Raw genomic sequence first — 17,236 nt, 5'->3', positions numbered from 1 at the left:
CCGTATTGCATCAAAACTCTCAGCACTCTGCATCTAGAAAAAGTTTCCGTTAAAATGTCACATAGTTACCAAAATTATTTTTTTTAATTCAAAATCACCTTGTGATTGCAGAACCTGCTACATTGGCTTGTATACATACATCATGTGTGAACGTTATTCGATAACGTCAGGAACGATAACTCGTGGCGTAACGTCATTCGGTATCGTGTTACCTTAACGTCATGCATAGTGACGTGTTCATGCCTGGTAACTATGAAGAGAACGTTGGATACAGGTTGAAGGAATAATTTCACGTAAGTATCTACAATTTAATCAAGTAATTGTTTTTGAACATTTGTTGGAGACTGGGATTGTCACAGTAAAAAATGAGAAAGAAAATTCAAAGGGAATTGCTTTCCTTCTGTGTAAATTATATGCCCAAGGGAGCAAGCGCATAGAGCATCATTTACTCTAAAGGGTTCCATACCATATAGGCCATATCAAAATATACATTTTCTTTTAATGTAATCACATTTGGAATTCTGTAAATAGGTTAAAAGTTAAACTTACTTAAAATTCATTTTGACTTTAAACTGCAAATCTCAGACAAATTTTACAGAGAATGTTCCGCGAGGAGAAAGTAAAAAAAAAATAGGGATAGATTCTCGTTTTTTTTTAAATAGATTATAGATCGTTGGTTTTACACTAGTAATTTTGGTGCCCTTTATAGCTTGTTGTTCGGTGTGAGCCAAGGCTCCGTGTTGAAGGCCGTACATTGACCTATAATGGTTTACTTTTTATAATTGTTATTTGGATGGAGAGTTATCTCATTGGCACTCACACCACATCTTCCTATATCTATAGAAGATATCAAAGGACAATCGGAAACTGTATTAAAGGGTCAGGACGGGGTTTCAGAATACTGACAGAATATAATGGGCAAAATTTACAGAAAAAAGAGACAACAAATTACTTGAAATTAGAGAAAAGAGAAAAATGAAGAAAATATATCATGAAATTATATAAAAAAAAAATAATGGTGTGCTAAAATATATATAAAAAAAAAAATAGAGAATGATAAACTAGAAATCTAAAGAAAAGAGAAATATGTGCGAAAAATATGAAATTAAAGTATATAAAAATGAAGGATCCCACCACAACCTCGTGATTTGAGAAAGAGAGACAGCAATATGACCTAAAGAATATAGAAAACATGGTTGACATGGGCGTTTGTTTATGTGTTACATAATTGTTTTTCGTTCATTCATAAATAAGGCCGTTAGTTTTCTCGTTTGAATTGTTTGTCATTGTCTTATCGGGGCCTTTTATAGCTGACTATGCGGTATGGGCTTTGCTCATTGTTGAAGGCCGTACGGTTACCTATAGTTGTTAATGTTTGTGTCATTTTGGTCTTTTGTGGATAGTTGTCTCATTGGCAACAATACCACATCTTCTTTTTTATATTGACGTTGGTTTCTGTCTACCATATTTGTTTAACGTTTTTTGCTTTGTTCATTGGCTTCTCGTATGAAATATTCAAATCGATGTTTTCTTATATGTCTAAATGGTATCAGTTTTACTCATTGTTGAAGGTTGTATAATGACCTTTAGTTTATTACATCAACGTCATGTTGGATAGAGATCCTATTGAAAATCATAGCATATCTTCTGATTACTATAATGTAAATTGTCAATCTAGACTTCACAGAAATGAATATTGAACATCTAACGATCCTAATAAACAAAGGTTCAGTCTTGTTTTCTTGGGTTATTTAACTTGTATTCTTATTACATGAATTTTTTTTTCAGGAATAATGTTTTTACTGAGAAGTACAAAAAAATAGAAATCAGATCTGTAGGTTAAAAGACTTACGGTATCACAATTATTTACGGTAAGTTTAGATTTCATAGCTTGGTTGAGCACTAGGACCCTTGTACACTTGTACATTATGTCGGTCTTTGCTGAGATGGATTAAAAAAAAATGTATCGATTTTTAGTCTAATGTATATATGACAAACAGTGATCTTCGAAAATCGGACTTACAAAGTGTACCTCCGGGGGTAATAATTTCAGGCTTTCGGGGTAAACGCTGATCGAGATCGATCGCGGTCGATCATTCTGAAAATGATGTCTCATTTTTGTTTATTTACGTTGCAGCTATTATTCATACAAAATGCCATCATACAGTATAACATCTTATAAATATGCATATAAAAGAGAGAGGGTATAGTGATAAAAAAGGGGTGTCTGTTAAATTTCAATACACGGACCTTTATTACACAGAAACAAAACAAATATTATCACACATTTCTTTCACCCTACGCACAAGAAAAGATTTTCAATAATCGGACTTCGAATAATTTGTCTTTTTATCATGGAGATCAATGCTAATACATTTTGTTCTACCTCTTTCTGTTTTCAAGCTACCAGCGGGCAAAGGATTCTAGATAATTGTGTTTTCATGTAGCAAATTCCAACTTTACTTCTCATTCAGTTTGGTTGAAACTTTGAATAGCTTTTGGGCAAAATAAAATAAAAGATTGGATTCTTAATGGAAATTATTTCCAACTTGGGTCTCTTGTCGGGATGAATTTTGTAACTTGAAAAGGGATTTCCCGGGTTTTGTTTTGATCATTTTATTTGTCTGCCATTTTCTGTAAATGTTTACAAGTAGTTGCAGTAATTGACCAAACAAATCTGTTAAACAATATACATGTGGATTGAGAAAGAAGATGCTTAAATTACCATGATTATTTATGCATACAATGTATTGTAATAAGTGTCTGAACCTGTATTATGTGATCTCATGAATGGAGATTGTCATTCTGAATTGTATAATGTGTGCACAAACCATTTGTCTCTGTGTTTAAATAGGAGACCTATATATATGTTTTTGTAAATTTTAATACTAATTAACGATTCCACTTTTTGAAGTTTAATTCATATTTTCATATATTTTCTAGTAAAGAAGTATGAAACTTATGGCACGGAATCGGATACAGAAGTTAATTCTCACACCTGAGTATTCAGAATTTAAAGACACTCTGCTTGCAGAAGGAGCTTTTATTGAGTTAGACAAATGTGGAGAACCAATCAGACAAGTATTTCTTGCCATTTCAGACAATGTTTTCATACTTGCTTCTGAAAATGTTCCGGATTATGTACAATGCCCCACCGTCAAGTATGATGCAGATATTGATTTGGATACTGATGGAATGGAGTTAGAATGGGTTGTTCCTAATGGATTTCTAGACATCCAAACAGATAGCTCACATAGAATTTTAACCGTTGATACACGGACAGGTCGAATAGGCCACTTCTTGTTGTCCGATATCTGGGGCAGTGCGAGGAAAGATTGGGTTATTTGGAAGGAAGCGTTACAAGATATACAGGATGATCCCTACAGTTACACAAAATGTTTATTCAAAGATTTTCATATACCCGATAAAGTCTATGATATGTCCGCAGTAAACAAAAAACGAAGTCAATTGAATCAGAAAAAGGCTAAGAGCCTTGAAACTCTTACAAATAAAGTGATGACAAAAATGTATGAAATCCAGGACGAAATGGAGAGTAAAAAAAATAAACAGAAATTGAAAAACTCTGCGTCACAATCAAATGATGCATATTTTACAAAAGAAGCTGGAAGTCAAACTTCTTTTAACAACGACAGCGACAAAATGCAAAAGAAAATGAAACAGAAGGGGCAATCCTGCAGTGCAATGCTTAAGAGAATGTGTTTCGGAGGAAAAGCAAAAGAACGTCCAAAATAAAGATTGACGCCATTGTAAACTTCAGTAAAAAAAAATAGTTTGAAGTCATATTAAATATTAAGTACATCAATTACAACTTTTATAATATATATGTCCATTTACCAAATAGTACTATGTCTGTAACAGTCTGATGTGTCTATAAAATTTAAACGTGTTTTTTTGTAACTGTTAGAGAGCATTATTGAATGCTTACAAACAGAATTCCAATAAAAAAAAGAAAAAACAGTAACATCAACCAAAAAAAATAATTAAAAAATCCTGTTACTTTATAAATTTTGATCAATATTTGACATCATTTTGAAAGAAACAATATTAAGCAAAATCATAACTTTAAGAACAGATTTTAGTTTAAGAAAAAAAAACGTTGACGATGATGACATATATTGTAGTGCATGATAGATTTTATGTACATTCTATACAAATTTTGAAGTATTCATAGCATTTTCATATAGCCCCATTTACTGTTCCTTGACCTTCATCAAGTAGCGTTTTATGCATTGGTTATGGGTAACAATATCGACAATAACTTCATACTAAGGATTTTTTTTAACATAAGATGAACTTATATGAACTAAATTAAAACTGTTGGCAAGATTTTTTTTATTGTGCCGTGTATTCACAAGTGTAGGCACTTACATTTTAACATATGGGAACAAGGACATAGACCATTACTTTGAAAATTGCAAGATAATGAAAACATTTTGATGCACTTTATACCTACTTCGAACATTGATAATTTGTAAGTAATGCGTCGAGACCAAGTATCAAAATACATACAAGGAGTTCAAAGTCGTTTAGCTCCGAACTCAAAATTACCCAGAACAGGACCACAGACCAGCTGACTAATACTTTACGCATTGTCATTGAAGAACTTACGTATTTTACGTCATTTTGTAATATTGTGAAATATACTTTTAGTAATTTGTCTGAACAAAAAAAGTTTAGTATAACCCTATACACTAAACTGGACCCCTGTTGTGTTCACTTATCGTGCGAAGCTATAGATAGAACGGCGGACCAGTTTACCCTTTACACCAGCAATGGTATCTATTCATTAGGATTAGTGAAAAATTGCAAGACATTGGAATTTTAATTTCACATAAAAATATATTTATTTAAACGGCATATTAAAGATAAATGTTTGCACCTGTCCTAAGTCAGGAATCTGATGTACAGTAGTTGTCGTTTGCTTATGTAATATATACGTGTTTCTCGTTTCTCGTTTTGTTTATATAGATTAGACCGTTGGTTTTCCCGTTTGAATGGTTTTACACTAGTAATTTTGGGGCCCTTTATAGCTTGTTGTTCGGTGTGAGCCAAGGCTCCGTGTTGAAGGCCGTACTTTAACCTATAATGGTTTAATTTATAAATTGTTATTTGGATGGAGAGTTGTCTCATTGGCACTCACACCACATCTTCCTATATCTATTAGGTGATAAACTTTACCGTTAATTTTGACAAAGAAAAAAACCCAAAGCATTAAAAACCTTCTATTCCTAGACCCTTAAACCCTGTATACACTGATAGCACACCTTCTATTGACCTTACCCGACATCTTACTCTACCCTGTATACACTGATATTACACATTTATATTGACCTTACCCGACATCTTACTATGGTGGAGAATAAGTTGTATAACAAATGATTGATTCTCACTAATAACTTGATATTTAACGACCAGTCTGTCATATTAGTTGTTACTGCTGTATGTTTCTGATAGATCTGGCTTGACTTTTACATACATAAAATGTGAAAAATGATCACCTCAATTAAGTCAAATTATCGAGCACCATCATAGTTAGTGACAAAAATTGATTATGCCCCAGTTATGGGCAGTATATTTTCTGGTTTGTGCGTCCGCCCGTCTGTCATGCTTCACGTTAAATTTTTTGGTCAAAGTAGTTTTTGATGAAGTTCAAGTCCTATCAATTTGAAACTTAGTTCACATGTCCCTTATGGTATGATCTTTCAAATTAAATGCCAAATTAGAGGGTTCATCCCCAATTTCACGGTCCACTTAACATAGAAAATGGAAGTGCAATTGAGGCATCCGTGTACTATGGACACATTCTTGTTTTTAAATGTCCTAACAAGTATTTTCATTTGTATGACATTGCTTTACGTACAAGGGTGATAGCAACTTTATGAACATATCACATTTTTGATGTTGTAAACAGTTCGGATGGGTTTTTCCACAGAAACAGTTTCACCTGGATTAAATTCGACAGAAGACTTGAAATTTGTTGTTGGACTACGTTTTGTAGAATGTAATTTAAAACATAAATCTATATCAAAGAGCTTTTGATTTTGTCCGAATATTTTTTTCTTCGCCTCCCAATTTTTATCTTGCCGTTTGTATTGTGGTTTCGCAACAGGTCGCTTGGATATTTTGTATATTACAGAAGAGTCATTGCGCTTTTGAAACTGACCCTCTTTAAATGTATTTTTTTTATTTGTAAGAGTTATCCCCAATTACTTTTTCTAAATGGCTCTTCATATCATCTGGATGTTTTATCTAATTGGATGGGAACTACAGGCTTCATTTAGGAGTGGTTTTTCCTACTGTTTTTGAAATAAATGATACAACAAGGTATTCACATGAACGGTAAAATAAAATAGGGGTCAAGGTCAAAGGTAAAGGTCATGTTCTTTATTATTTACATTTGCTTGTGCCTGCATATGTTCTAAAACTTAAAGATAGATATAATTTTGCAATATTGTGATGAAATTATGATACATTTTCTCTGAAACAATCCATCTACATCTTATACGATTCAACCGGAATGGACCTTGAGTAAATCGGAAATAGCCCGGCATCTTGCACTTCTTCCATGGAAAAGTACATGTATGTAAAAAACATATATTTTTTCTAATTGGCATATAAAACTTATCATTTGACAATGGAAGTGATGTAATATATATAAACCATATTTTTTTGAATATTTATGGTTGTTTATGTACCCAAATAACACCGTCGCACTGCCTGTATTAAGTCAAGAGCGAGGTTCAGTGGTTGTCATTTGTTCAAGAATGTCAAAATAGTTTTTCGTAAATTGTTTTAGTGTAAAATAAGCCAGTAGTGTTCTTGTTTAAATTGTTTCACATTTCGATGTTTGGGCCTTTTATAGTCGACTATTCGGTATGTTTTTTTTTCTCTCATTGTTAAAGTCCAATCGGTTGCCTAAAATTGCTTACATCCATAACACAGTTGGGTAATTTTTTTATTTATAAATAAGTACATTTTGTTAATGGGACTTTAAAGCATGTTTAATACCATTTGGTTACGGACAGTCTGTTCTTGAATGACCCTTTGTACGTGTACGGTACTCGGTAATAAGATTTTTTGGTTTGTTGCGGTAAACCATAGTACAACCTCTTTGGAGTGTTTCGAACTATTCGGTAAACTAATGTAACTGAATCTACTCTGACTCGAGCATCTCGGTACTTGAGAGTAAATGCAGAGCCATGGTTTCCATTTGAAAGACCATATTTGTTTGCAATTTTAACTGCGTCTTCTTGGTGACCAACGTACGAGTTTACAGTCCTGTCATCGGCAATACACATCTGTTTTGCCCGGTCACAATGCATGGCGTCACTATTACTACACTTTGGACAAGATGGAGTAAGCTTGTACTCAACAAGTTTAGCGATGCGGTTTGAATATCCATCAACATTGAGATATCCCGTGATTCCTCGGGCTTCATCGTTAGGTGAATGACCAGTTTGGTTGGTGGGGAAAAAGTCAGTTGCGGGATTGATTCCCAATGATTTCTGTCTTGTACGGAATAGTTCCCAGATGTAATCAATAAAACAGTGATGTGACCAGAAGATTGGATCAAATGTACTCCTTTCTAAGTTGTTCATTTGTCCATCGACCCAAATGTGGACCTGTCCGTGTTGGTCTTCAAGACTGTCCCCATCGGGGGAAGTATCTACATTTATTTCAGCAAATCTTCTCTTGGATAACAAGCGCAAGATTCCAGTCTTCTGAAAAAGAGAACCGTCCGACCCAATATTACGTATAAGTGGTCCAATTGGTGTATCGAATCCACTAAATGGTCCAGACTCTACTTCACCATAACCGTTTCCGAAATAATCTTCTGTCCAAATCTTTGATTCAGTTGGATCTGCCATTTCAAAATCAATAGAAGAATCCCAGAATGGGATAGCCATTCCACAAGCTGTCTCAAATCTGAAAAGAATAGAAAAGGAAAACTTCGTTCTTTAAACCAATCAAATTCAAACTTCTATATAAAAAAGTGAATAGAGTCTTCTTTTTAAGCAATCAAATTAAAATTTCTATAAAAAAAACAAAAAATGCGTTCTTTAAAACCAATCAAAGGGAATAGTGCGTTGGTTTTTTTTTTAAGCAAATGAATTCAAACTTAATACAAAAGTAATGGTGCGTTCTTTTAGACTAATCAAATTCAAACCTCAATATGAAAACGGAAAAATAGTGCGTTCTTTAAAAGCAATCTAATCAAACTTCTATGAAAAAGGAATAGTACGTTCCTTTATAAGACAAGTACATTCAAACTTCTATGAATAACAAATAGTGCGTTCTTAAAAAGCAAACAAATTTCAACTTTAAGGAATGGACTTTGCATCGGAAGCAAATGTATTAGGATCGACGTATGAAATATAGAGACAGCGTGTGATTGTTTGTTCAGTCTTAGTTTGAAATGTTCTTTTCAATTATATTTGTTTTAAAAACACTCAACATGGGTATATAAAAACTTATTCAAATCGCAATGTCATTATGTATTCAAAATACCTGAAGAGATGGTGCACATTTAAATAAAAAAAAATACAGAAATGCGCCCCCCCCCCCTTTTTTTTAATAAAAATCCTTAAATATGAAGAAACTAGTAATTATTAAAACGATCTATAAATGGAACACTTACATCAGTAAATACAACCTATGCCAGGGTAAAAAGTTTGGGCCACCATGTGCTTCATCTACAGCTATTCTGTGGAGGTCTGCTATTGTATCATATCGACTGGTACCAGTGCCACTACTCTAAAAATAAAAATACAAAAGTATGTTTTGTGCTATTGAAAAGCTACGTAAAGTTTCTAAGAACGCGTACATGTACTTAATTGTTTTCACTATTTGACAGACATCTCAATCGGTCAACCAAATGACACACCGTTAGACTTCAGATTATAAGTGGAAATGTCGCTGGGGTAGAAGATATGTCTTTGTGTTGCAATAGTGTAAAAACTATATGCAATATTCGATCGTTTGATAATAAACTGTCTGTTTTTGTTCTAGCTGAGATTATGACACTGTGATGACTACTGTATCCCTATTTTGACAATTTAACCGATGTCTGTTTTGTTCACGCATTGTTGTAGATATAAAATAATGTGAGGCGACTGTCATACAAGTGAGAGATTAAGCGCTTTAAAACCAGGTTCAATCCACCATTTTCTACATTTGAAAATGCCTGTACCAAGTCAGGAATGTTGCAATTGTTGTCCATTCGTTTGGTGTGTTTTATCATTTGATTTTGCCATTTGATTTAGGGACTTTCCGTTTTGAATTTCATCAGAATTCAGTATTATTGTGATTTTACCTTTATGCTATTTTGATTTCGATTTAATGTATGAAGAATGAAAATTATCTTGTAGAAATGTTTTAAAGAAATCGTTCATTTCTACTGTAGTGTTTTTCTAATAATAAGAAGAAAGTTAAAAAAAAAAAAACAACGTTGTTCAATGCCTTACTTACCATATCAAATTTGAGCCTCCGTACTGCTGCAGAATATTTTGGCCAATTACTCATTGGGTCTCGGACCTCTCGTCTGATACGTTTCGGAAACACCTCTAACAGTTGAGTACGTCTTTTCACTCTACCTCCGTGATTTGATTCAGATATAATCTTTCGGAATATGGATTGAAGATAGCTGACTTCATCCGTCGTCATATTTTTCTTTATCGTGGGATGCAAGAACATATCAAGGCAATATTTCTGTAGATCTTGAGCTAATACTACTCCTTCAAGGCTATTTTCAACTTTATGGTCAAAACATTCCAGGAGAGTTTTTGGAAGGTAATTGCCACTGACCACTGTCATGTACAGCGTCAACAAGATGGCAACTGCAGGTATAACCGCCTTGCACATCTAAAAATTAATGGTAAAAGTATAATGTAAGAAATGTTGTATTGTATAAATAAACAAGAATGTGTCCCTAGTTCACGGATGCCCCATCCGCATTATCATTTTCTATGTTCAGTGGAACGTGTGAATGGGATAAAAACTCTAATTTGGCATTAAGATTAGAAAGATCATATCATAAGGAACATGTATAATAAGTTTCAATTTGATTGGACTTCAACTTCATCAAAAACTACCTCGACAAACAATATTAACCTGAAGCGGGAAAGTCGAACCAACGGACGATCAAACGGACGAACGAACAAACGAACGGACGCACAGACCAGAAAACACAATGCCCATAAATGGGGCATTAAAAGAAGATGTTGTATGGTTGCCAATGAGACAACTCTCCACAAGAGACCAAAATGACACAAAAATTAACAACATTGAGCAAAGCCCATACCACAGAGTCAGATATAAAAGACCCCGAAATGACAAAATGTAAAACAATTTAAACGAGAAAACTAACATCCTAATTTATGTAAAAAAATAAATAAACGAAAAACAAGTATGTAACACACCAACAAACGACGACCACTAAATTACAGGATCCTGACTTGGGACAGGGACATACATTTTTCTACATTGGCTAGAGGTATAGGGGGAGGGTTGAGATCTCAAAAACAGGTTTTACCCCGACGCAATTTTGCGCCTGTCCCAAGCCCAAGTAAGGAGCCTCTGGCCTTTGTTAGTCTGGTATGATTTTGAGTTTTAGTTTCTTGTGTATAATTCGGAGTTTAGTATGACGTCAATTATCACTGAACTAGTATGCATATTTGTTTAGGGGCCATGCAGCTGAAGGACGCCTCTGGGTGCGGGAGTTTCTCTCTACATTGAAGACCCATTGGTGGCTTTGGCTGTTGTCTCCTCTATGATCGGGTTGTTGTCGCTTTGACACATTCCCAATTTCCATTCTCAATTTTATACAGAATGTGGCGGGGTTAAACATGTTAGCGGGATCCCCCGTAACCTGGGACAGTGGTGTAACAGTACAACAGAAGAACGAACTATAAAAATCAGTTGAAAAAGGCTAAACACGACCCACAAGAAAATACATATAACAAAAACACAAAGTGGACGTGGGCGAGTATTTGCATATCCCAACAACAAAAAGATACTAAGTACTGATCTGAGAGTACTCGCAGTTACTGACACCTAATTCAAAACCACTAACCTAACAAAAAAAATCATGCATCTAAGACTAAATCATCAATCAGTACACATCCAACATCCAATGGATTTAGTGTAACAATGTCATAAACAGTCAGAGAAAAACATGACCTCGTGCAATGCCAAGATAAAGGTATCGACAGATTGTAGATCCATGAATTTGTATATGTATATGGCAATAATAACTTGTTTGCTTTTAATTTACTGATAATCGTTTCTAAGTAAGAGAGTACAGTTTATGCGAATTGAATGTTGTTAAGACATTCGACATCGCCTTTTGCATAAGAATTCAAATGTCATTTTAAACTTATCTTGAGACAACGACGATTGATTAAAAACAAAACAGTCCAACAAAAGACATTGTTTCAAATACCTGTTTTACTACTAGTATATATTTTGCTGCATACAAGAAAAGAACTCAATCAAAGGTTCTTCATAGAAAAGTGATCTTTCGAAAGTTTTTCGTTCGCCACCATGTTTTGTTTGATGTCACAGTTTATATGTGCTACAGCTGGCTATAATAATTTTTTTTTATCTATGACTCCGCGCTAATTTTCACAATTTTCAAACTCAATTATTCACATCCATGATCTTGCACTGCACTGTTGTGTCTCAACTTTCTAACACTTCACAAAATTGGAATCTGTTGCATAGTTGAAAACGGTACACATTGCTAAAAAATATGTTAAAATATATACAGAAAACCTTAAAATTATATAGCAAAGTACCTAATTTAAAAAGTTCTTACCTTAGTACATATAAAGGCAAGCTATCCGACAAAGGGTCAAAATCTCGGATAAGTTATTGATATCGTATCAATATGGAAGATACTTTTTTATGGTCATTCAATTTGATGTTTTTTTGTCAGAAAGTTGTTGTTAATAGCACATAAAACAGTTAATTGTCACCAAACAGTGAAATAAAGATATATAGAAGGGGGTTATGACTAATATAACACTAAACAAATGTTTTACATACTAAACGAGCAAAATCTAACACTTACATTCTTTGATTCTCCAAATAAAAATAATAGAACAAAAATGTTCACATATTATTTCAAAATAGTCGTATCACTGTTAAAATTATATTATGCTTTAATATTATACAGCCAGACTCGAGCGTTTTAAATGAATCATTTTGTCTTCATGATTTTTTTGCGTATAAATTTGCATATTGTGTTCGGTTCAAACAGGTTGCTGTTATTCATAAGTTCTTGAAATATTAAAATGGTGGGTCAGGTTACAAAATAATGCGTATATATGATGGCAATAAAATAAAGTAGATACACTCTTTTAAAGCATTATTTTGTCACCAGAGCACAAATAACATGGTTTGACAACATTTTTAACTTTAATTTGTCTAATTATGTCCGTATGTAATTTTTTGGTCAGTTTCTTGTGTCTCTTTCCATTTACAATTGCTGTATATTTTTGGTTTCTTTTCATTGATAATTGGAATATATGACTTCAATAAAATTGGTTAAAAATAAAGAATAAAGAAAATAGATGGCAGCTACATGTTTACACATATTCAATATCCCCTTCAAGTCATTTTACATGTTCTCTCGCCTTAACAAAACAATGAAACAATTGCTGGTGTTTAATATTCACACGGAACTAGTTTTTTTATGTGTACTTTTTATTTTATGACAAAAACGTTTAAATCAATGATGATTTTACGGATTGCGGTTATTTTATGTCAAGCGAATGTCATGATAGTGTCAATATGTTTGCCAGTGACAATATCTATAGGACATTTATACATTCCACAATAAAACTCCCGCAAAAGGTATACGTCTTGCATAGTCTACATGTTATAGTTAGGTCAGTTTAAGGTTGTACTACATATCAAGTACATTTTACCTATGCAGCATACTAACACAGGCGTGTATGTTCGGTTGAGATGTGTGGCTGATAGGTCTCATCATAAAAAGGCGATGTTGAATATAAAACTTCAATAAGACCACAACTTCAACACACAGAAAAACATATATGGGTTAAAGTCTTTCGATCGGCAGCATCTCACTTGCCAGAGTGGGGCGTGCGGTTGGCTGTAACAAATGAGGTATTAATTTTTCATTCGCAACACCGCCTGGTCACAATGAAGACGTTAATTCCGATGCCACTCTCTCTCGGCACGTTAATAAGATTAAATGCGAAATATTTTAGGACTCCGTGGTCTGTTGCCAGGCTAAATTTCTGTGCCGATTCAGTGCCTCATTTTCCAGTGGCTAACCGGTCGACCAGTTAGTGCAGGACCTATCTATTGTATTATTTTGTTATCGTTCTGGACATGCACGATATGTTTGCCACTGGACGTAACGCCAAAAATTACCAATCACATAGCGGAAAGACACATTGAGGTGAACATACGGTCGTCAACAATAAACATGATTTATACATACTGTCTACCTGAGGCGCTCGAGTGTAGAAACCTAGTAACAACAGAATAGCAATGCCATGATCTTCAATCAAGACTTAATTCACCCAAACTGACATACTAGCATTAGGATATGACAAAAGACAATCATTATTGATTAACGAGGTTCCTGACTTAAGACAATCATGTAAAATTCATGGACGAATATGGAGCAATACAAAATACCAGCAAACCGAACATCAAGTTTTTATTATTATAAAATCCATTATATATGAAACGATACTATTCAGTATAATGAATGAAATAACAAATAGCCTCGATAGACAATGTTTTCTAGGGGTAACAATCTGCTCTATCACCCTCTCAGCTATGTGTTATTTATATAATGTGACCTAAAGCACCTTGTATAGACCTGTGAGCTTGTTCTCTATATCCTTCGTATGTGTTCATGAAAAAAAACCTAACGTAGATCATGTTCAAACTGTATTGATGATCAAACTGTATTGATGCACATAAGACAAATATTATTTAAATTTTGTAATAATGAATTAATTCCAACAATAAATTTCCAATTCCTTATGTTCTGTTTGTAGAATTCTGATTTATTGTTGCTGTTTTTTTGGCTGAAGAATTTGAATATACAAATGTATGGCTTATCGGTATTCCTCATTTAAGAGAAACAATCAAATTGAAGTGTTATCTTTATTAAACCACATGGTGCCCTTGGATAAGGAATTTTAGAAATTTCTCCCAGTATTTGATAGTCTTACTCTTTAAGTTTGGCTCACCTATTATTTCTTGTTTTTTTCCACTTTAACAAGCGATGTGTTTAGTTTAGTAGCCATTAGGTTGCAATAAACAGTTAGGAAATAAACTTAAATTGACACTCTTAATTTTAAAACACCCTCTTTCCCTTCCTTTCCAACAAATAAGGCCTAATATTTGTGTTATGCATGCGTATATTCATAGAAAAAGAATCTTTCATAGATTTGATTTTCAATAGTTATAATGGTAAAATATAATCTCTTATTAGTGTAACCATGGCAACAATCTGCATTTATTTGATACAAAATATTGCAAAAAGGGTGGTGAAAATGTCACAAGTCTCCAAAATTTTGTCAAAAGGAAAATTTCAATCAATTAGAGTACCAACTTTCTTGAAACCATAGATATCTATCTATTTAGAGGTACAAAAAATAATATTCATTTCAGTTCGTTTTTCCATAAAATAAATAGAGAATAATACATGGCAAAATCCGTATCATATGTCGTATCATCCCGAGACATCAATATCACCCCAAGGGCCTTTAGGGGGGGGGGGTACATAAACCTATTTCAGGAAGTTATGGTGTTCCAATATAAAAATACATTTTTAAGGTTGTGCATTTTTTTTTATCTTAAATTTCAGCAAAAGAGAGGTGAAATTAACTGATGCAAAAGTGTTTCTCTTTTAGTAAAAAATATTGTACCATAATGATGAAAATTTAAGAAGATTCAGGACAGCTAGAACATCAATAAAATTGAGAATGGAAAAAGGGAAAGTGTCACATAGACAACAACCTGACCAAAGAGCAGACAACAGCCAAAGGCCTTCATTGGGTTTAAAATGCAGCGAGAAAATCCTGCACCCAAAGATAAAATATTCATTCAGCTGGCTTGAAGATCTGCTCCTCCAGATAAATGACATTTAGTTTATTGTAATTTGCAATTTAGCCACTGTTCCAGTTTATCATAAAATTTCATGAAGTACAATTTACGTTTCCGCACTAGTTTTTTGTAATGTTCTATAAAGCAAGTTTTCACTGTTGTTTTTAAGATGATTGTAAGTCACAATGCAGCCAGTTTTTACTATGGCATCACATCTCTGTTAATTCAAAGCCTATTTTCAAAGTCTATCTTTAATTAGATATAGGAAGATGTGGTGTGAGTGCCAACGAGACAACTCTCCATCCAAAGTCTATTTTTAAAGCAGAAAATCATAAATTTTTACTACACTTTTATTAGAAGTATAATTATATAGTAGAAGTCTAAGCAAACCTTCAATCTGTCACAAGATTTTGGTATTTTTTTTCTCTTATTATTTTACCAATGATGACAGATTGCTATGAATAGTTTCAATTTATGGACCACATTCATAACAAGTGAAACTGCGAGCTACTGCTCACTGATGATACCCCCGCCGCAAGTGGATAATATTAATAGTGTAAAAATATGCAAGTGTTCGGTAAACAGGAAGTTGTCAAGTGATCAATCTGAAAACGCATCACACGGTATAGCTGACTTATATAAATCCTGAAACCAAATTTCAGAAATCCATGTATTGTAGTTCCTGAGAAAAATGTGACAAAAAATTTTCAACTTGGCTATCATGTGTAAAATCATTCAAGTGTTCGGTAAACAGGAAGTTGTCAAGTGATCAATCTGAAAACGCATCACACGGTATAGCTGACTTAGATAAACCCTGAAACCAAATTTCAGAAACCCTTGTATTGTAGTTCGTGAGAAAAATGTGACGAAAATTTTCAACTTGGCTATCATGTGTAAAATCATGCAAGTGTTCGGTAAACAGGAAGTTGTCAAGTGATCAATCTGAAAACGCATCACACGGTATAGCTGACTTAGATAAACCCTGAAACCAAATTTCAGAAATCCTTGTATTGTAGTTCCTGAGAAAAATGTGACGAAAGTTTCATGGGACGGACTGACTGACGGACGGACGGACGGACTGACGGACAGACAGAGGTAAAACAATATAACCCCCCTTTTTTAAAGCGGGGGTATAATTTGTAAATATTATAATTAATTGCAACAGTAATTTGGTTATTGCAATTCAGGTTTTCATAATAACAAGAGTGCACACACTGAAATGTCTCGCCTTCTTTACTAATCATTGATATTATGTTGATAGTCCTAAGTATAAAGCTTTATTACAACCGTCACATTAACGTTACATTAACCAAGATAACTAAACAAAGACCAATGCACCATGAAAATTGGGTCAAGGTCAGATGAACCATGCCAGGCTGACATTTACAGCTAACAATGCTTCCATAAAACAAATAGAGTTGACCTGATACTTATAGTTTAATAAAAATAGACCAAAACACAAAAACTTAACACTGAGCAATGAACTGTGAAAATGAGTTCAAGGTCAAATAAAACCTGTGCGACTAATATATAGATCATAAAATATTTCCATAAACTTAATATAGTTGACCTTTGGTGTATAGTATTTGATAAAAAGACCAAAACTGAAAAAATTAACTTAAACCACTGAACCATGAAAATGAGGTCAAGGTCAAATGAAATCTGTCCACTAGACATGTTCACCTTACAATCATTCCATACAACAAATAAAGTAGACCTATTGCTTAAAGTATCACGAGAAAAACAGACCAAAACACAAAAACTTAACTATAACCACTGAACCATGAAAATGAGGTCAAGGTCAGATGACACCTGCCAGTTGGACATGTACACCTTCCAGTCCTTCCATACACGGAATATACTAGCCCTATTGCTTATAGTATCTGAGATATGGACTTGACCACCAAAACTTAACCTTGTTCACTGAGCCATGAAATCAGGTAAAGGTCAAGTGAAAACTGTCTGACGGGCATGAGGACCTTGCAAGGTACGCACATACCAAATATAATTATCCTATTACTTATAATAAGAGAGAATTTAACATTACAAAAAATCTGAACTTTTTTTTCAAGTGGTCACTGAACCATGAAAATGAGGTCAAGGACATTTGACATGTGACTGA

General features: G+C 33.8%; 2 protein-coding genes across 2 annotated transcripts; one reads left to right on the top strand and one right to left on the bottom strand.

Moving 5' to 3' along the window:
• Positions 1–212: 212 nt before the first annotated feature.
• Positions 213–3,823, top strand: LOC134683851 (uncharacterized). The gene is made up of 3 exons (XM_063543160.1): positions 213–293; positions 1,789–1,871; positions 2,944–3,823. The coding sequence occupies exon 3, from the start codon at positions 2,953–2,955 to the stop codon at positions 3,751–3,753; it is 801 nt and encodes a 266-aa protein (XP_063399230.1). The 5' UTR covers positions 213–293; positions 1,789–1,871; positions 2,944–2,952; the 3' UTR covers positions 3,754–3,823.
• Positions 3,824–6,963: 3,140 nt separating this feature from the next.
• LOC134685641 (tyrosinase-like protein 1) lies at positions 6,964–11,968 on the bottom strand. The gene is made up of 4 exons (XM_063545579.1): positions 11,837–11,968; positions 9,490–9,882; positions 8,660–8,775; positions 6,964–7,947 (listed from the first exon to the last, which is right to left on the bottom strand). Exons 2-4 carry the CDS (start codon positions 9,880–9,882, stop codon positions 7,023–7,025), a joined length of 1,434 nt encoding a protein of 477 aa, XP_063401649.1. The 5' UTR covers positions 11,837–11,968; the 3' UTR covers positions 6,964–7,022.
• Positions 11,969–17,236: the final 5,268 nt, after the last annotated feature.

Source organism: Mytilus trossulus, chromosome 9, assembly GCF_036588685.1.
Source record: "Mytilus trossulus isolate FHL-02 chromosome 9, PNRI_Mtr1.1.1.hap1, whole genome shotgun sequence".
Lineage (NCBI taxonomy): Eukaryota > Metazoa > Mollusca > Bivalvia > Mytilida > Mytilidae > Mytilus > Mytilus trossulus.
This window is presented reverse-complemented; position numbering and strand designations above follow the sequence as displayed.

Coding starts and splice junctions, on each gene's coding strand:
- LOC134683851 (XM_063543160.1), top strand. CDS start 2,953: ATGAAACTTATGGCACGGAATCGGATACAGAAGTTAATTCTCACACCT.
- LOC134685641 (XM_063545579.1), bottom strand. CDS start 9,882: ATGTGCAAGGCGGTTATACCTGCAGTTGCCATCTTGTTGACGCTGTAC. Junction 8,776..9,489: donor GGAGGCTCAAATTTGATATG/GTAAGTAAGGCA, acceptor TTTTATTTTTAG/AGTAGTGGCACTGGTACCAG. Junction 7,948..8,659: donor CATAGGTTGTATTTACTGAT/GTAAGTGTTCCA, acceptor TATTCTTTTCAG/ATTTGAGACAGCTTGTGGAA.